This window comes from Mesitornis unicolor, unplaced genomic scaffold, assembly GCF_000695765.1.
Source record: "Mesitornis unicolor isolate BGI_N332 unplaced genomic scaffold, ASM69576v1 scaffold37551, whole genome shotgun sequence".
Taxonomy (NCBI): Eukaryota; Metazoa; Chordata; class Aves; order Mesitornithiformes; family Mesitornithidae; genus Mesitornis; species Mesitornis unicolor.
In genome coordinates, this window is record NW_010162466.1 from 1 (window position 1) to 19048 (window position 19048).

At 45.4% G+C, this 19048-nt stretch overlaps 1 protein-coding gene across 2 annotated transcripts in view; it reads left to right on the forward strand.

Moving 5' to 3' along the window:
* Window positions 1-240: 240 nt before the first annotated feature.
* Window positions 241-19048, forward strand: part of CACNG2 (calcium channel, voltage-dependent, gamma subunit 2) — a 51676-nt gene continuing 32868 nt past the window's right edge. Inside the window, exons 1-2 of one of the 2 annotated variants that reach the window (XM_010193631.1) lie at window positions 241-317; window positions 852-997. In XM_010193631.1, the coding sequence (XP_010191933.1) occupies window positions 856-997 (142 nt within the window). In that variant the 5' untranslated portion in view covers window positions 241-317; window positions 852-855. Of the gene's footprint in view, window positions 318-786; window positions 998-19048 lie in introns of those variants that run through there. The other variant, XM_010193629.1, reaches the window with a different exon arrangement.

The following is a 19048-nucleotide window of genomic DNA, read 5'->3' on the forward strand; positions in this document are numbered from 1 at the left end:
TCCCTCTCTTCCCAGGAGCCCCCCTCTCTCCTCGCCCACCTCCGCCGGGAGCGAGCGCCGCGGCTGTGCAGAAAAGCCATGGGAGGCAAGACCTCGGCACCTGTTCAGCTGAAATCAAGGGCTTACAGTATACTGGGCAGTCTGGCTTGGTGGTAGGAGCGAGCGAAAGGAAGGAGAAGCAAGCAAGAAAAAGTGAAAGAGGATTGGAGCAACTGCCGCTGCCGGGAAAAAAAAAAAAAAAAAAAACCAAGGAAGATAACTGTGAAGGAAAAGGATTTTCATGGCGCAGGCTGCAGAGCTAAGCAAGAAGACTGAAGGTTGCATCTCTGCTCTTACAGTCTCTAACTGTCTAGGTCCAGATAATGAGAGATTGTGTTGAGGATGCTGCTGCTGCTCCCCTGTTCACTGTGGAAGCCATCTCCAAATTAGCCATTACATATGGAAACTGGAGACCAGAATTTTAGAAAAAGGGATTAAGGCGTCTCGTTTTGGGGGGGGTTCTCTCTTTATTTGTTTGGTTTTTCTTGGTTCTTTTCTCTCTTTTTTTTTCTTTTTCCTTTTTTTATATTTCAACCAGAACGTTTCTGATTTAAAAGGCAAGCCTCTTCCCGTGTGGTCTTTCTAATTTACACTCTTTTCCGTGGGCTTTCTTACCTCCCTTTTTTGATATCTATCTCTCTATATATACCCATTATATTATTAGTCGGAATTATTATTCTTTTATTTTATTAAACACACACACCCCAAGAATCAGAAGGCGGTTGGGTATTTGTATAATGAAGAATTATGGGGCTCTTTGACAGAGGTGTTCAGATGCTTTTAACCACCGTTGGTGCTTTCGCTGCCTTCAGCCTGATGACCATAGCTGTGGGGACCGACTACTGGCTTTACTCCAGAGGGGTTTGCAAGACTAAAACTGTCAGTGAGAACGAAACCAGCAAAAAGAACGAGGAAGTCATGACCCATTCTGGATTATGGAGAACCTGCTGCCTGGAAGGTATTTGATTCTGGATCTCCACACAACCCCCCCGCCTTTCCTCTCCCACCACTCCATGTTCCCCCCCACCAATAAATCCCTCCACATTCCACCATTTTCTCACTTCATTCCTTTCACCACAGATCGAGAGCAGTGGGCTCAGTTACTCAGGGCACAGAGGCAAGAAGACAGGCAAAACATTCTCTGCTCCATTCCCTTCTCCCTTCCTCTTCCCCACCCCACCCCCACCCCCCAAAAAATTCACTCTCCCTCCCTCCCGCAACTGGAATAATGTGTGTGTTGCAAAAACACTGAGAGACCCTTTCAAAAAGCAACTGTGAGGTCTGCCTGTCTTCAGCTTGTTTGTATTGCCTGGGAAAGTGATGCCAAAATGCTGTATTATTGCTGTACTCTGGCTGCAACCACAGAGTGAAATAATTGCTCTCTTTTGCAAATGGCTTATTTGCAAAGACAAGACTGGGAGTGAGGGGTGATGTTGGGAGGGGGTGACTGCAAAGCACTTCAGATACAATTATTAGTTCACTTTAGAATGGAGAAAGAGAGAAAGGGAAGCAACCCTGTCATGTTCAAAATGCCTCGTGCAGTAAATCTAGAGATTCCAGTCATCTTGAGCAGAGTTCAGAGCATTTCGTAATGTCTGTAAGCAACCACATCTCACTGGGCTCGGTGCAGAGGGATCTAGTTGGCAGCTAATTGGCTTGGTTTGGAGCTGGAAATTTTTCCCCCATTTGTTTGTTGTTGGGGGGTGGGTTTTTGGTTGGGGAGCTTTTTTTTTTAAGGTTTATGGTAAAGGCTAAAAATAAACAAGTCTCTGAATGGAAAAATCGGCCTAAGTCTGATGTGGTGAAACTGAACAGCAACTCAGTGACATGTCTGATGGCAGAAGAGACACCGCCGCAGCCAACTTCTGGAATCAGACGTTCCTAAGGGAGGGGAAGAGAAAAGAGGGGCCAGTGATTCGCTTTTAAATATGTGTTGCTCAGTACTGCTATTGGTGTACGTGTGGGCTGGGGAGGTGGTCTTCAGCCTGTGCTGGAGGGATAGGGGCAACCGATGTATATGCGTGGTTTATGTTACACACGTAGCGAGAAGGAGAGAGTGCGAGAGCACAAGAGCGCACATTACAGCCCATTGTAAAAGCCCTGTTTATGAATCGCCTCTCAGCTGGAAGGTGGGCTGCCGGGGGTTTATGGACATCCAGAGGCAATGTCTGTGGCTGTTGGTGTCCACCAGAGCTGGGTGTGCCTGGAGCTCCCTGATGGGAGAGAACGGGGAGTGGGTACCGCAGAACTGATTTTCTAAGACTGGCACTGGGAGATGTAAGGCAAGGGGGAGGGGGGAATAAACTATGTAAGTCCTAATGTCTCTCACCAAAGCAAGCTAAAACTGCTGTTTGGAAATCGTTGTGCCCGGGAAGAAGCGCGAATTTCCCCCCGTTCTTGGTGCAAACGGTTGAGTGATGGCTGGACATGTTTTGAATAGCTAAGTGACTTCATTGAGCGATGGTCTATTTGACGCATACTGCATTTAGTGCCCTTTGTCAACCCAAACTGCTGCCTTTTAACATATCCTGCAGAGGAGCTCTATGCTGAATACTATATGCTGTCTCCACGCCAGAAAATCAATAGCAGTAAATTAATGGGGGATGTTTTAAACACATTCACTCACACACACGCACACGTTTCCTCCAAATAGATAAATATATAGAGATATAGATTAATAAAAAATGAAAAGCCTTTCACACAGTTATTAATTACAACCAGGGAAGGAGACATCTCCTTAATTAAAAATTAATGAGAGAGGGAAGGGTAAAAAAAAAAAGGAAGCCCAAATGCAAAGCCATGCGGGGAAGGGAGGCTGGGGGGAAGAACTCCCTTCCTGAGCCATGTCCCCAAGCTGGAAGGCGGAGGGAGGCTGGGGTGGAGACAGGAGGTATGAAGACCCCGGCCGGGAGAGACAGTGAATTCAGATCATGTCTATCTGCCCACAGAGCTGTATCCAGAGGGACGCGGTCTGAGGGGGAGGAGGAAGGGGCGGGTGAGGTTTGTCAGATCGGAGGAGCTCGGGGCTCCTTCTCCTTTACATCTGACAGGACCCCACAGGCACTGTGGAGAAGTGGCTTGCATGGCAATGAAAAGTGCCAGGATGCTTCCAGTTAAAAGCCCCCAAGTGCCCTCAGTTCCCTGCAACTCTGCACTGCCAGCCCAGTCCCCCTGCCCTCCCTTCTTGATGCTCTCCAGCGGGCTTAAGCTGCAGCCCTGCAGGAGGGGTAAGAAATGCAGCTTAAGAGCAAGCTGCATGGCCCTGGCAAGGTGCTCTGACTTGCCCCAGCGTTGTGAAGGTTGGGTTGGCCCATTCCTCCAGCCCCTGGCCACTGGGCAGAAGTGGCGAGCAGTGCGGGAGGATGTGATGCATCGCACAGGAGCTGAGCCTAGCTCCGAGTCCCTAGCCTGAGAGCACAGGTTGCACCAGAACTTGAACAAGGGCCAGGTAGCATCAGGAGAAAAAAACATCCCTATGGCCTCATGCTGCACAGGGCCTGGGCATTGGTTTGTCTCGTGGGCCAGGTCTGGCACCGCCACTGCCAGGATGCCTCTGCTTGTCTTCCTGCAGCCCCATAGCCTGCATGGGCTGCTGGCTGACACTTTCTTGCTCCCAGGACAGCACAGTCAAATATCCCTATCAGCCCCGGCATGGCAGGCCTCTTACCGTCACATCTGATCCACTTACTGGGAAGTTGTCTTCTTTCTCGGCAGAAGAAATCAGAAAGGTGTCCCTGGTTGACTTGATCTCCCTGGTGAAAGCTGCCTGCCAGGGAGTGGGAGGGAGAAGGGTGCAGCGAAGACTCCTTCCCCCCATGATGCAGAGGGTGGGCAGACTTGTGGAGGGAAGGGCTTGGTCCCAGGAGACTGTGAAAAGGACAAAGCCCCTGGAGTCTGCTCACACCCTGCCCACGGTGTGGCAAAGGCACCTGAGAAAGGCAGTGGGACAGATGGGCTTCTGCTGCTTGGAGTAGGCAGATCTGTAGGGTGAGGGGCGGTAGTGAACAGGAGGGCAGGAGGATTTTTAACATGCAAATAATCAAAGAAGGAGCCCAAACCACCTTCTGCTATTGGTAGGAAGCCTCTGATGAGATCGTCTTCATTTGGGGGCATGTGGGGGAATACTAGCATTAGTCAACACTGTAGGCTCTCAGAGATGGTGGACTTCTCATGTTCAAAATATTGTGCTAAATTGTCTTTCGTCTTCTTGGACAAGATATCCAATAGCAAAAATGTACAAGGAGACTCAGTCTTGGGCTGTACACACAGATGCACTGTGATCGGAATTTTAAGTTCCTCTTGAAGAATTTGGTCCCCAGGCTTTCAATTTTCAGATTCCCCTCTCTCCAGTCATTCTCTTTCCCACAGTGGACTTTCAGTCAGCATTTTCAGATCTTTGTATTGCTCCAAAGAGAAATGCCATTTGAGATGTTCCTCCTCTGTTGTGCTTTCTTGACCCATTTTCTTGTGTCCTAGAGTGAGCCCCTGTTCCACTGTGGGGCTAAAGGAAAAAGGTGGTGTTGGTTCACATCACTGCAGATCACACTTCTGATTTTTTTCCTAATCTTCCTCAAGATAATCCTTTCTTAGACTTTGAGGTTGCCCAAATGTGTTCCCACACCACTCAAAAATCTTTGCTCTTCAAGAAAAATGGCCTTTCTCAGCCCTTTAACTGCATAGGCACAAAGCACAAATGCACACCAAGCAATTGAGATCTGCAAGCTCATGCCACGAATGGACACTGCACCTCTCACAACTTCGAAATGGCTGCAGATCTTCCAGCCTAATTCCTTCTTGGCACCAAATGCTTTAAAACCACTTTTTATTATGAGTGATGCCTTGTCTAATTCTTTCTTTAGCTCCTGTAGATATCCTACAGGATCTCAAAAAGTGAGCGACGATGCCTTATCAGGGTCTTATGAAGCAAGCAAATGAAATGTATTTTATATCTGTAGGTTATTGGTTTTGTCATGTTGTCATTATTATTAGGAAAGGGATAGGTCTGGGAGGCTTTTATACTGAGAAGGAGGGAGAGAAGAGTACAGGGCAGGCAGGCATGAGTGATGCGCATGGGGTTAGACATCCCTGTAGATCTGACTGGTGTGAAGGCAAGTAATTGAATGGATGTTGGTGCAGAAAATAATTCCTGCCTAGAGACCCTTCCCAAGGAAAATTAACGAGCTGATCTGTTCCCTTTCCAGCTTGTTATATCTGAACAGCGCATGAGAGTTAAGCACAGTTTCAATGCTTGCAAAAATGAAAAGCTGACAGCAAAGTGAGGCAGGGCACAGGCAGTGGACAAGCTTCTGCCAGACAGTTCTGGCACTGCGTTGCTTCCTCGCTCTGCCTTCTCCCTTTGCTGTTTGCTCCTGGGCTGCCTTTTTCCTCTCATACCCATCTTAGGAGAAGGTTTTTTCCTTATATTTCCTCTTACTTTTCCCAATTTCCTTTCTTTTACCTTTCATTTCTGTCAGCATCCCCAGTTTTGCACCGCAGAATTGCTTGCCATCCTACTTCCGAGGATCTAGAAATTTGTCAGGATCCTTTCCCCTGGCTTTTGCTGTCCTAATATAGGGGCTTTTCTGAACATGCATTGAAAATAGCAGTAGATTAAGGCAGGGTCTCCATGTTTTTGTGGTTCAGGACTGGGAGCAGCCTAGCACAGCCCTGAGATGCAGCAGGAGGCAATGGCCCGGCACATAGCTGATTGCTGCTGGCATTGCATCTGCCAGGGAAAAGGAGGATGCAGAGATGGACAGGTCTTGGATGAAGAGGAAGACAAAAGATTTTAAGAAGTAGGGTGGCAGATGGCGAAGGAGAATTACTCGGGATCCCAGACTAGGGTGAGTTTGGTTCTCCTCTAAGCTTAAATTCACACCTGACTGTAAGCCACTGAGAAACTAGGAATTTGAGAGGCTGAGACCTGCAAGCTCAAATCTTTTGTAAGATTTGACGAGGAAAGGCTGTTCCTTTCCAGTGAGTTGCTAGAACTTACTTTTAAATTGCTTTTAAATTATGAATCTTCCTACTGACAGAGAAAGAGGAATGGGTTAATATTGTCCTGAAATGCACCAGAAATTGCCTTGCTGAAGAGAGTGAGAGCGAAATGCAGTGGGAGGGACATGGAGATGCAGTGTGGCAGCAGTAATGTATAAAGAAATTACACAGAGATAGAACAAATGTCTCTTTGCCAGGGAGACCAGGAGCTATTCCTATCCAATGTTTCCCTTTTAACCCCTCCCTTTCCCCGTGCAGCCCTCTGAGCCCCTGTCTCACTTCGCTGTGGCTTGGTATGATCTAAGCAAGAGTTTTGCGGGAGGAGGAACGCTAAGGTTCACCAGCAGAATCTCCATATTTATTTAATTTAAAAGCAGTAGTGTAGAGGTTGCCGAGGGGGAGGAGAGGGGAGCAGGGAACATTTCAGGCTCTCAGATGGCTCTGCCCCCTGCCCCTGTTTTAAGAGCAGATTCCAATCAAGCATACCCAGTTTATCCCAGGGGGAGCCCTCGCTGCTCCATTCTGCGCTGCTTCTCCCTTCCATATTGCACTCGTTGTCAGCGGATGTGCTGCTGCCTTTCGCGGGCACGAAACCTTCCCCCTTGCAGAGGGCTGCCGGGGAGGCAAAGGGGCTGCCGGGGGAGTGGGTTAGCAGCGGGGCTCTCGCTTCCTCTCCTCCCCTCGCAGCCCCCATCCCAGGGCGACAGCTACCCGGCAGGGAAAACCCAGCACACAGAATAGGTCAGACATACGCAGAATGTATTGTAAATACAATACAGCGAAAAGTTATTTTTCCGTTGCCTGTATGACCCCAGCTTTTTCCTCACCCTCCATCTTTGACTCATTCTATCCATCTCCATTTTAATTTGTTCTCATTTCCCTCCCCTGATTTTCCTCTTTATTTTTCTCTTTCATCTTCATGTGTCTTCTGTGTTTTCTTTCAAAAGCAGATTCTCCTTCATTATTTCTCCTTTCTTCCCTCCAAGTTCTCCAAGGCCCATCCCCCTTGCTCTTTCCTCTGTTATATTATCTTGTCCTTGCTCTCCTCTGTGCCCTTTGCTCCTTTGCTCATCTCATATTTCTGTGCTTTTTCCTCTTCTTTTTGTCATCATTTCCCTTTGCTTTCCCCCATCTCACATACAGTCATTCCTGCAACTGAAGGACCCCATCCTTCTGGAGCTGTGTTGCCTCTATGCTCTAAACCAACTCTTTTCCAGCCCCTCTCCAGCTCTCCTCCTCCTTCTTTCTCTAGCCAGTGTCCCCCCCTCCTCAAAGCAGTGTATGACACCAGTTGCTGTCGCTGCCTTCTCTTGCTCCCAGGGCAGCCCAGATACCTCTGAGGGGAATGAGACTCAAGCCTCTCCTGCTTCCCTCATTGCTCGTTGCCTGTGGTCAAGCCAACATCTCTCCACTTTGCTGCCTCCAACCTCCCATGGCCAGAGGGCTCACTGGCAGCTCAGCTGATGAGCTGGCTCATCTGCATGCAGCCAGCAACTGGGCTGGAAGGAGCTCATGGCAGCCCTAAATACCCTCCCCTGGCAACCATCAGACACCGATCAGGCCAGGATCCAAATGGAAAGTAAGGGTCTCTGTAGCCATAACCCTGGGGCAGTTGTTGTGCACTACAGTGAAGGATCTCCAGTTGTCAAGAAGTGTCTTAGCAAGCAGTCATCCTTTTCAAGCTGTTTACAGGGGGATGATTTTCTCTGAGATTCTCAGGAACACCTGAGGGAGTGAAGTGAATGAGGCTGGGGTCTCTAGGCCCAGTGGGTCTCAACAATAAGCTGAATATACCTCAGTGAGTCAGATCAGAGGGTACCACTGGCTGGAGGGAGAAAGAGGATTGCATATTGTGCAGGGCTCTACATGAACCACAGCTGCTCACTGGATGCCAGAAACAGGGATATTGCTGTTAGCGGCCCAGTGCAGCACATGCCTGTAGACAGAAAACCCACCACCAGCAAGTCCCCAGGCATAAGGAATAGAGCAGAGTGGAGAGCAGAGAGTGCAGAAGCAAGGGCCATCCAAAGTGGGGAGTTGCAAAGTCAGAAGAGGGTTCATGAAAGGGAGACAGGGGCAAGGAGGAGTAGGAAAGACCGTGTGTATGAAGGCAACCTGCTGGCTTAGACGTGTTTGCCTGGCAAAGAAGGTGAATGAGAGGGAAAGTGATTGGATTGTATTGAATAATGAATGGGCTGGAGAAGATGGATCAGTAGCTTTTGATTTCCCCATTTTGTAACACACAGACAAGAGGACCTGATGTGAGTCATTGGAGACCCAGTTAAAGCGTTCTCATTTGATGCGTATCAGGGCTGTGGAGCTCATTGCCACCGGAGCTCCTGTGGCCAAGATTTTGACAACATTTAGCAAGCAAGTGGGCATTTATGACAGAGTTCATGAAAATTAAGCGTCCTCCTAATGGATGTGAACAGCATTTTGGGTGTTTCGTAATTCAGCAATTAAGCCAGTCGCCATGAAAACTAGGATAACATTTCACAAGGGCAGTCTATCCCCTATCTGACTGCCATGTGGTTCTTGCCTCTTCTCTGAAACATTTGTCAGGGATTAAATGGAGCTCAGATTTACTTAGTCTGGCATTTCTTTTGTTTCTAGATGCTATGCTATGCAGTTGCAATATAAGATGCAAACTAGGCCTGCGTTTCTGCTCGTGTCAGTGACTGCCCTAATTTGACAAATTAACAGCGAGTTTAGGTATTTCTATCATATTTTTTCTGGGAAGGATCTGGGATAGAGAGCAATTAAAAGCATATGGAATTAAGTGGAGTCCTTTTTCTTCACACCCCAGGGTATAAAGTAAGTAGTTAGCAATGAAGGTGCTATATATGTGGAAAGAATTATTATTGTTGAAGTCCCTGCTTCCCAGAAAGCAATAGGCTTTGGGTCTCTTTGATGCTATCGTGACTAAATTAGAAACGAGGTTGTCTCTTTTCTCTTGTATCTGTGGAAATGATTACTGAACTGGCATCTGATGACGTACAATACTGTAGTGTTTCTATGCACAGGAGATAAAGGCTTGATTCTCCCCTCGTTTGCACTGATGCAACCTCACTGACTCAGATGGAGCCACACTGCTTACACTGTCCGTACATGTAGGCAAGGGGAGAATGGGGCTGAGGAAGGGCTGCACGTGCTTAAAACAGCCATGCCCCCCAAGGTCACTGCATGTCCCCACTTTGCCAGTGCCGTACACAACAAACCAGAGGCTAGATTCACTTCCAGTGTGAGAGGGTGTAACAGCTCCAAAGTTAATGAGTTTCTGCACTTATTTGTGCCAGCTGTCTACCCAGTCCAGCAGTTCTTTTTTCTTAACTATTTCTGTTTTCATTGCCTTTCACTTTCATTAGAAAAATTCAGTCTGGCTGCCCTCCCTGTGGGGCAAAAATCCTCTTACACACTCCTCACCTTGGATCGGTGAATATGCAAAATGGCACAGGTGACCATGAAGCCCCCTGGCATTCACCTTTCTCTTTTTCTTCTTTCTGCATTTCTATCTTTCACTGAATCTCTTTTATTTACTGACAGCTTTCTGTCTCACAGTCCCATTTATCCTTTTTGTATTACAGAAAAGCTCTCCCATAAAATTCTAAACTACACAATCAGAGTTTTCATAACAAGCCCTGCAGGATAGGTGAAATCCGCTTCTGTCTCTGTGGCACAGGCTGCTGAAGTTTTTATACTACCTTCCTATCAAATCTATAACTCCCAAGAGAAGTATGTGGACTTTATCCTGCACCTCCTATTCCCTCAGAGCGTATACTCCTACCTGCTAACTGTGAAAAACAGAAAATGAGGATGGCATACAAAAACTTGAGAATGCAATGCCATCCTGTCCATGGGTAGGAGTTTTTCTGATGTGTGTTTTTGCTAGAAGCAAACAACTATAAATTTCTTATTTAGCTTGTTGTATAAAGTATACATTCTGTCAAATAAAGTATAACACTACCCACCTCCATCCCCTGGATTTTCTATCCCTTTCTGATTTTCCTCTTACTATTTCTCAGTTTTCATTCTCCTCCTGAACATGATTTTTTTTTAGTGTCTGTTTTATTTTTCTCCTCCCACTGCTCCATAACTACATTTCATTCTTAAATTTGCTATTGCTCAGAGAGCTACTCTCTTTCTTCAGGTCTTGTTTATACCACCAGTGTAGCTGAAGTGTGATGGATCATGCTTGAACATTGAATATTTCACAGTTTTATGACCATGGTCATTCAGTATCATAGACCAAGCACTGTCAATCAAACCACTTTTGAGACAACGTTATCTGTTGACTCATGCAACCTGACTGTGACCTGTTCATTGTAACCAGTAAATTTCTGAGAACCTGTACCTGGAGCTTTATTCCCTCCTGAAGATGTTGCCTAATACTTTTCTTTCTTAGTTTCAGGCTTTTTTTCATTCTTGGTTTCAATTTTTCTTCATTCTCTACATAAGTTCCCTTCAGAATTCACTGTTTCTTCTTTTCTTCTCTTTTTCCTCCACATCATCTCTCATGTCTGCCATTTTCTCCCCCAGCCCTCACCCTGATAACATTTCTTCTCTTCCTTTTACACTTCCAGACCGTAGTCCTCCTAGGTAGGAACTACTCCTCTTGATCCCATCCTGTTCAGCCTCTATGGAGAGGTGGTGGAAAAGGATTAACAACTACTTGCATTCGTGTATGTGTGCATGTACACGCATGCACATATGCATCTCCTTTCAGATACCGTCTGTATGAAAGCTTGGTGGTTGAAATGAAGTGGCCTGGCTCTGACTTTTGCCTTGCAGACAGCCATGAGGATGCATATGCCTCCCAGATTTGCCTTCAGAGTACAAGGTCTCAAGGGATCAATCATCAAGAATTTCTGCCGCTTCCTTTAGATTCAAGCATTGCCCTTTTCCTTAGGCTGAGGGTCACGGGTTTTTGAAGGGCAGTGGCAGAATCATGAAAGACGACATTTTTCTCTTGCTCATTTTTGAGTGAGGGAGTGAATGAACTGTGATAAATATTTTTCTGTATATAGTTTGAGCTGTCTCAAAGAAGTGGCAGAGGAAACAGATGGCAGAGGCCCTTTATAGGCAGCTGCTGTTGTCTCTTAAGGTGTCACCATCACAAGAAAAGTGGTTGCAATTGGGGAGCTTCAAGATCAGTAGCGCCTGAAAGGACCTGAGCAGAAAAGAATGTCATCCCACGTGAAGGCAGGGAGGAGACAGAATTCAAATATTCAGGGACTAAGGAATGGTGCCTGAGAGGTGAAATAAAGTACAGGGAATAGGCTGAAGCAACTATGACATTTTACTGAATGGCATGACCCCAAGATGGGTGCCTTCCCTGTGTTTGCGAGTTCATATTTGGCTACAGACAGTGGGAACATTGTAGGCACGGTAAAGAGCTGGTTTAGAATATTCTGGGGACAGCAAAAGGGGCTGCTGTCCAGAGGAAACAACTTGAGTGAGAGACAGAGATCCCCAACATACTGTGGAAATGCAGCTGGGGGAGAGGAAGGGTCCAGTAATAGCTATCTCCAGGCTTTTGTCTCCTCCAACTTGCTTCAGAGCACCCCTGCAGCGTGTGCTTTTGGGATGACGGGAGCTACAGTTTGGTGTAGAAACCTCTGCCCCAGATATTCCTCCCATAATTTGCCTGCCTGGAGCCCTATCAAGTCAGTACTTGCAGCACAAAAATAAATTGTAAAATGACCTGTAAAACAACAGAAATGGAGACATGTAGCTGCTCCGTCAAGAAATAACCAGGGCTAGGTTCCTTCATATCTTCCAGGCTGGGAGGGATTGCACAGTGGGATAGACTCCTAAGTCTTCCAGTCATGGAGCTGTTTAAATCTCTTCTGCTTACCTTGTGTCTCCAAAAGTAAGACCCATGTATTCCTTTCAAGGAATAGAAAATTCACAAGATAAAAGCTCAATAGGAGGTTTGGGAGGAAACCAGGGAGGATGACAGAGTCTGTCATGAAGTGCAAGGGTATAGGGTAACAAAGCAGCTGTGAACAGGCTTGGTGTTAAAGATTAACTGGAGCTGAGCATTGCAGTGTCCACTAGTTGAGACACCTCCATTGTAACTGTACTCAACAATCTTGAAGGAAACAAATGCCAAGAGCAGAGCAGGGCAGCTGCTTTGCTGTTGGGAAAAGGAGCAACAGAGAAACTAATATGTCTACCCTGCTGAGTGAACTGCAATGCAAACAGAAACATAGCACACAGGAAAAGTATGGGATTGACAATTTCCTAAATTTCAGGTGACCGCCTAATCATTGTATCACTCTTCCCCAATCATCACTCCACTCTTCCCCTCTTCAGTCATCACTTTGTCCATGCATTTACAGGAAAGCATAACTCAGAAAGGCCAAGAACGACTTTCCAGGAATTAATTCCAGGGGCTGTCTAAGATCACAGGAGAAAGGTGTTTTTCTGTGTGCTGCATCATTACAGCTTGGCCCACATTTACAGAAATAGTGAGGGAAAAGCATTCAGAGCAAAGCAAGACCGCAAGAAAGAGCACTGTGAAGATGTAAAGGCGCCAGGGCCAGGAAGGATTTATACTCTTCTGCAGGAACTGAAGGGATGGCTTGTTTCTGGGAGTAGACTGACTCAGCTGTGGAGGAAAGCATCTCTGCATGCTCGAAACACAGGGATGGTTGGGGCTGGAAGGATCTGTGGCAGGTGGGAAGTACAGCTGTCCAGAAGGAAACACTAGGAGGGGACCCAGGACTTGGCCACAGCATGGTGTAGGGAGGTGGTAATAGGAATGCAGCGTGAGTGCTGGAAGGAGATAATTGAGAAATACAGTCTGAAAGAGGAGGGTGAGTCAGGAGAAACGCTGGGAAGTCAGATGTAGGAGAAGAGACTTGAATTGCTGAAAGAAGCAGAAATATCAGCTGGAGCTGATGGATGGAGACACAGACCTCCTCATCCATCTTCTCTGCCTTGTGGAATGGGACGGATTTTCTCCTGTCTGATGCCAGCAACTGCCACCTCTAAAGGCCTTTTCTTCCTTTCCGCCTTGCTCCAGCACATAGGAGAAAGAAGGGTTTAGACACATATAGACAGGGCACCTGCAGCAATTTGGAAAGTGTGACCAGTCAGTGGTCATGGCTCAGTGCGGTAAGGTCTGACAAAAGAAAGCTGTGGAGAGGAAGAATCAAAGGAGATGGAGTATAAAAATTTTTTCCTGACTTGGTGATGCCAAGAAATTGATCTATGTAAGTAACTTGAGGCAGACATGGCCACCTTTTACACTGAGGCTCTCTGCTGGTCCCACAGCTGTAAGCACATGAATTTGTCCTTCTTCTGGAAGCCTGGGGTATAGTTCTCATGGCAGAGAACCCATGGTTTGGCCAGATTACCTTTGGTAAAGCAGGGGTACCAGAACTTAATGCTCCTCTCTGACTGCTGCTCTTTGGCAGAGGGTTTCAGAGTATTTCACCTTCTATTGCCATTGTGCCGTTGTGGCTGCACCAAATTGCTTCACATAGATTGGAAACACCCTTATGCCAGACACTGTGCATATACAAAATCTGTCGTCCCTACATCAAAGAAGTGACAATCTAAGATGACAAATGACATATGAAAAGCCGCAAAGCAGAAGATGCAAACGTGCAGAACTTGTTTCTGCATTGCTGCTTTTGACATCAGGAAGAGGTATTACACCTAGAACTGACTTCATCACCTTCTCCAGAGCAGGCAGAGCAGCATGAAGAACAGGGCATGTCTGGCCAGCACCAGGCAGTGCCAGAAGGAGATACCTGAATAACTCTACGCAAAGCTAGCTTAGGTATTTCAAGACCTAATGGCTACTCAAGCATGGTGCTCTGCACAGGCAAATTAACAGTGTGTCTGAGAGCTGTCAGGACGCAGAGCTTACTCAGGTGTGCTGCTTCGAAGACCCATGCGAGGTCACATTACATTGTGCCATGGAGACTCATAGTAAGATCCTCTCTCAGTTTTCAATCCAAACCTAATTCCAGTATCCTCATATGGGCATGCTTATGTGGTTGAAAGGTTTTTTCCCCCCATACTTGGTAACCACAGGTAGCCTGAGAGGAATGAATGATATTCTGCTCCTGTGGGAGGGGTACTGTATTATTTGGGGTTCTGAAAGGGAGCTTGGTCCCAGATATGTCACTGAGTGCTTGAGAAATCTGGAGCCAGAAGCTGCCAACACAGTTGGATTTCTCCATTGCAGTTTTAGCAGGGAGGGCTGAAGGACACAGAGACTAATCTCCATGTGACCTGCAGATCCTGTCCTTTCACATGAGGACTGAAGCTTGCTGAAGAGGCAATGCTGGAATGCTTTTGCCCATGTGGTATCTGCCCTGGGGATACACGGCCACTTCCATCTCTAGGGTTGTTACTTACCAGTGAAAATTCACTGGTTTCATGACAAAACTGCAGGATTTACCAGCAAAGAAATAGTTTGTTCTGAAAATAAGTAAAATCTGATCTGGAGGTGGTAATTTACTCAGACACCCAAGAGATCACTTATTTTGAGTATCTTGTTTAATTCTCACTGAGACTGCTAGTTTTCTGTCATTCTTGATCTTAGTTTTCTTGGAAAAAAGGTGTAATATGTTACATGGCTTCTTCCCCATAATGAAAACATAGGCAAGGACTCATTGCTGGAACCAATGAGGGGGAACCCACATGCAAACAAGCCCTTAAGACCCATATGAGGCCCTGCTTTTCTTTGGGATCCACATGAAGAATTAGATCTCTGCAGCAGATACACAGTCAGTAGCTTTTCCCAAATAATGAACTAATCAGAAATACTAAAAATAGGCTGCATTGGAACATCAGTTCAGCCATTTGGAATGTAGAGCAAACGGCACTGAATGTGTTTAATGAAGTGAAAGGGCTTTGTTTTTAATCACTGAGCCATTGATAAATTGTTGATAGGTGATCAAATGTGGGCTTTACTTCCAAATGTTGTGACTTTATGAACCTGCCAAGACCCTCTTAAGTACCCTTGTTCCTTTCATTGCTAATGTAATAGGACTTCCTGCCCTTTTCAGGACCTAAAATAAGAATAATCGTAATGTCGTCTTTTTTTTCCGGATAACAAACATTTAGCCTCTGGGCCAGTGATCAATTTTCAAGAAAAAATGTTCATAGTTGTACCAAATCAGATCCTGGGAACTGGGTCGGATATGTGAGAGAAGATGACAAGATGGGAGGCAGATCAGTTTACATCTGTACATGCAGCTATGAGAATAACACCAGGGCTTTAGATTTGGAGGGTGGCGAAAGTGAATGAGGGAAAATAGGACTTTGAATTGTATAGCTGCAAAACCAGTGAGGAACTAGGGTAGAGCCTACAGCTGAGGAAAGAATTCCTTTTCGCGCAAGGACGGATGTGAGATGGGACCTCATGGATGTTAGGGAACATGCCAAAGGACTTGGGGAAATTGAGGCTCTAATAGGAAAAATTAGGTCTATTATGAGGGTTGAGAAAATGCTAACAAACCAGATTGGTTGATAACAGACCCTACTGACTGTCCTTCACACGTGGACTAGATTTTCCAGCTGGATTATACTCTGCCCAGAAAGACAGAGGAGGAGAAAAGAGTCTTAAACTACCATCACAATTGCATATTCCTGAACTTATGTCATCCAGGATTTTCCACATGTACAGAATGTCTTCAGATGGAATTTAAGCAAAATTAATTCCTGGTTTGTATTATTAAATTGAAACAACTGAAATGGATTTGAAGACTGAGTCTTGAAGACCTATATGCTAATACATTAGTGATTTTAGTGGACAGTTTGCTAAGCACCTTAAAGCTACCTTTACCGTTCCTTCTAGCAGAGAACCACCACAATATCTTTCTCATGGTCTGCAGAAAATCTCAAACCATATTTGAGATATAGTTTACACACTTTACAAGAATGTTCTAACACTGGTTTGCTTAGTACACAGAGTCCTTAACAGTTTTATGTTAATGTTGTTGGGGTGGGAGACATCATCCTACCTGTGCTAAGCCAGTATAGTAATTAATTAGCTGACTGAACATTTGTATTCTGATTATAAACTCACAAATTATTCCATCCTACCCTATTAGGAACCAGGTTTTCCTTTTAACCTCAGCTGCAAACCAGCTGTCCATCAATTACAATGTGCTCATACCTTCGGGTGATGAAAGCAGCAGAAAAGCCGAAATGGGTTGCTAGAAAGTGCTACAAGTGAAATAGAGATGTATTTCATTAGTGTTGGGAGGACTGGCCACTCTTTAATTGGATGAATCACCCAATGGGTGTGTTCTCTAAGCCAATCAGAGTATGCCAGTTCAGTAGAGCCACAGTGAGCAACACTGTGCTGCGTCATTCAGCATTCTCTGGTGAGTGATTAAATCCATGTCATTTGCAATAAATCAAGTGTTGTCACAGGGTCGATCTGGTGGGTCATGCTAGGTTATCATGGTGATTTTGCACTGGTTGTATCAGGTACTGCTGTGTCATACAGGTTTTTGCTGGGTCATGGGGTCATGCTGGGACCTTCGGATACCATCTCTTGAACTCCCCAGGACTCCTGCTGGAGTGTGTCAGGGGAACGGTGAGAAGGGTTTCCCATGCAGCCTTCTAGTGCACCTGGTTAGAGTCTCTTCTCATAGATGAAATATTTCTTCCCTGGAAAATGTGCATTTGTCTCGTTTATTAGTTTGAACAGCCACTGTGACTTTTGTGATTTGTCCCCTCCAAGGCTTCACCTGCCCAAGGCCCAAAACAGGCAAGATCTAGTCTTGAACCAGTGACTACTACTTGTTTTTGGTTTTGTTTTTGTTTTGTTGTTTGTTTTTTTCAGAACAGAAAACATCATGCCATTCCAGTTAATTATATTGCTGTTTGGCTCCATAGAGTCAGAAGGAGATCCTGCCCTCTGCTAACATTGCTGCACATTGCTGGTTTAAGTGCCTCCTTGGGGATCATCCTGTTATAGGGAAACCCCCACACAGTCAAGAAAGGCATAAACCTTCCTTCAATTAGGGGATGCAGCCAAAGGACAAACAGTACAAGTAACAAGACATCATGTTCCAGGAGTCCCCTGCTTCAGTGGTGTCTTGTTTTCAGTTGTGAATTGGTCAGGTATATGTTAGAAGAGCCCTGAGGTGACTCTATCTTGCATCAGAGACTAAGCCAATCTCTTCTGGTCTGATGGTCAGAAAAATACAAATACAGCACAAAGCCACCTTTAACCCCCACATCATCCATCCTGTTTGAAATACCACTGAGAAAGCTGAAATCCTCAGCTTCCTTACTGAATTCACCTTGAATGGCAAGAGTTTAAAATGTTGACATTTTTATGCATAGAAAAAGATCATTTTAAGATCATTATGGCCTCCTGTGAGGTCTGTGTGGTTAGCTGAGTAGTAACTGACACTTGCTTTCACAGAAGAGGAACATAAGAATAGTCTCAATATCATTTTTAGACCTCTCAAAATAAATTTATTTTCCGTGACACACATGGCACCTCCAGAATAGAGAGTGGCAGATTGTGGTATGAAAGTTTTACTGGTACCAATCAGGATGACATTCTCAATCCACTAGTGCCATCACTGGTCAGGTAAACAAAGACTAGCAAATTATTTTACTGAAGGAAACATCCCATTTTTCTTTTGCAAAATCAATGCTGCTAGCAAGGCTACAACTCGTGTTTTCTATGCATGCCATTACTGTCCTCTGCTCACAGCAACAGAAATCATTCTGCTAGTACATAGTTTTTTGCTCCTTGATGCATTTCATCACCCAGTGTCCCTGGAGCACAATAAAATGTTCCCATGCCCCTTCTATATGTGGAAAATTTTGGGCACAGGAAGGTTAAGTGGTTAGCCAAATATACACAAAGACTCCAGCAAAGCTGAACTCACTTTTCTCCAGGTCTTAAGTCCATATCCAGATCACTCCACCATCCTTCCAGAGTGCTCATCACTTGACTCCACTGCCTATCACATCACAGAAGTGGTAATGCTTGTTTTTCCAAGTGTGAAGTACATAGATGATCTCTAAAACTCCATGGAAACGTCATGGATTTCAATCAGTAACATATTAGAACCAACTCGAGCTCTCTAGTACGTCTTCCAGGCTCCTAGATTCTTTGAATATGGGAGGTCTCTGCAGGAGCCGCATCAGGTCTTGCTGGTCTTCTATTGGAATCAGAGAGTGAGCCAGGAAAAAAGTTATTCCCTCTGCTGTTGAAATCAAACTCTTGTTTTCCTCAGCAGAGCTATTTTAAGTCATTCATTATTATCTTTTTTCTCTTCAGAGCAAAGCCTGTTTGATACTGAGAGGTTGTTAGAACCAAAGGGGAAAGAGGGAACACTGGGGTATTGTTCTTGGTGCAATTGCAGACTTACTTGGTACCTAAAAAAGATTTTACTAAAAAACAAACCAACTCTACAATTCTTTGAGTGAGAATATATAAACAGAAAAGGAAAAAAGAAACAGAAAATCCATGCTGTTGAAGTCTTGGGCAGTGTCAGGGAAGTAAGGCCTGAAGTTGACGTGTTGGGTCAAATCCATAGCTACTACAAGGCAGCATAAACCACTGATTCTTATGTTCCATGGTGATGCGCATTAGGCTAAGGCACAGATTCTCTCATTTAACCTTTGTGATGTAAGAAGGATCCAATACTGAGTTCCTGTGTACATCTGCGACAGATGGTGTTTAATAGCAACAATCGTCACTGTGGGTCTGCCTTTCCACGTCTTGCTGGGTTCCAGCTTTCTCCTTAGGCTTTCCATGTCAGTTGTAACTCACCTGGAGAAATTTTCAGGTGTGTTTTTCTACTGCAAAAGCAAGACATGCAAATGCATCTGCATAAACTTGCCACTGCAGCGCAGCCTCATGTGTGCTACATGAAGCATGCAAACACATGGTTTGGCACCTCACATCGCTCACTTTCTTCCACACACCAGCACAAGGAATCATCTTACCATCTTCCATTTATTTCTTTCTCCAACTTCTTGTCTGTGGGCTTTATTTCTTTCTCATTCATGTTCAGCA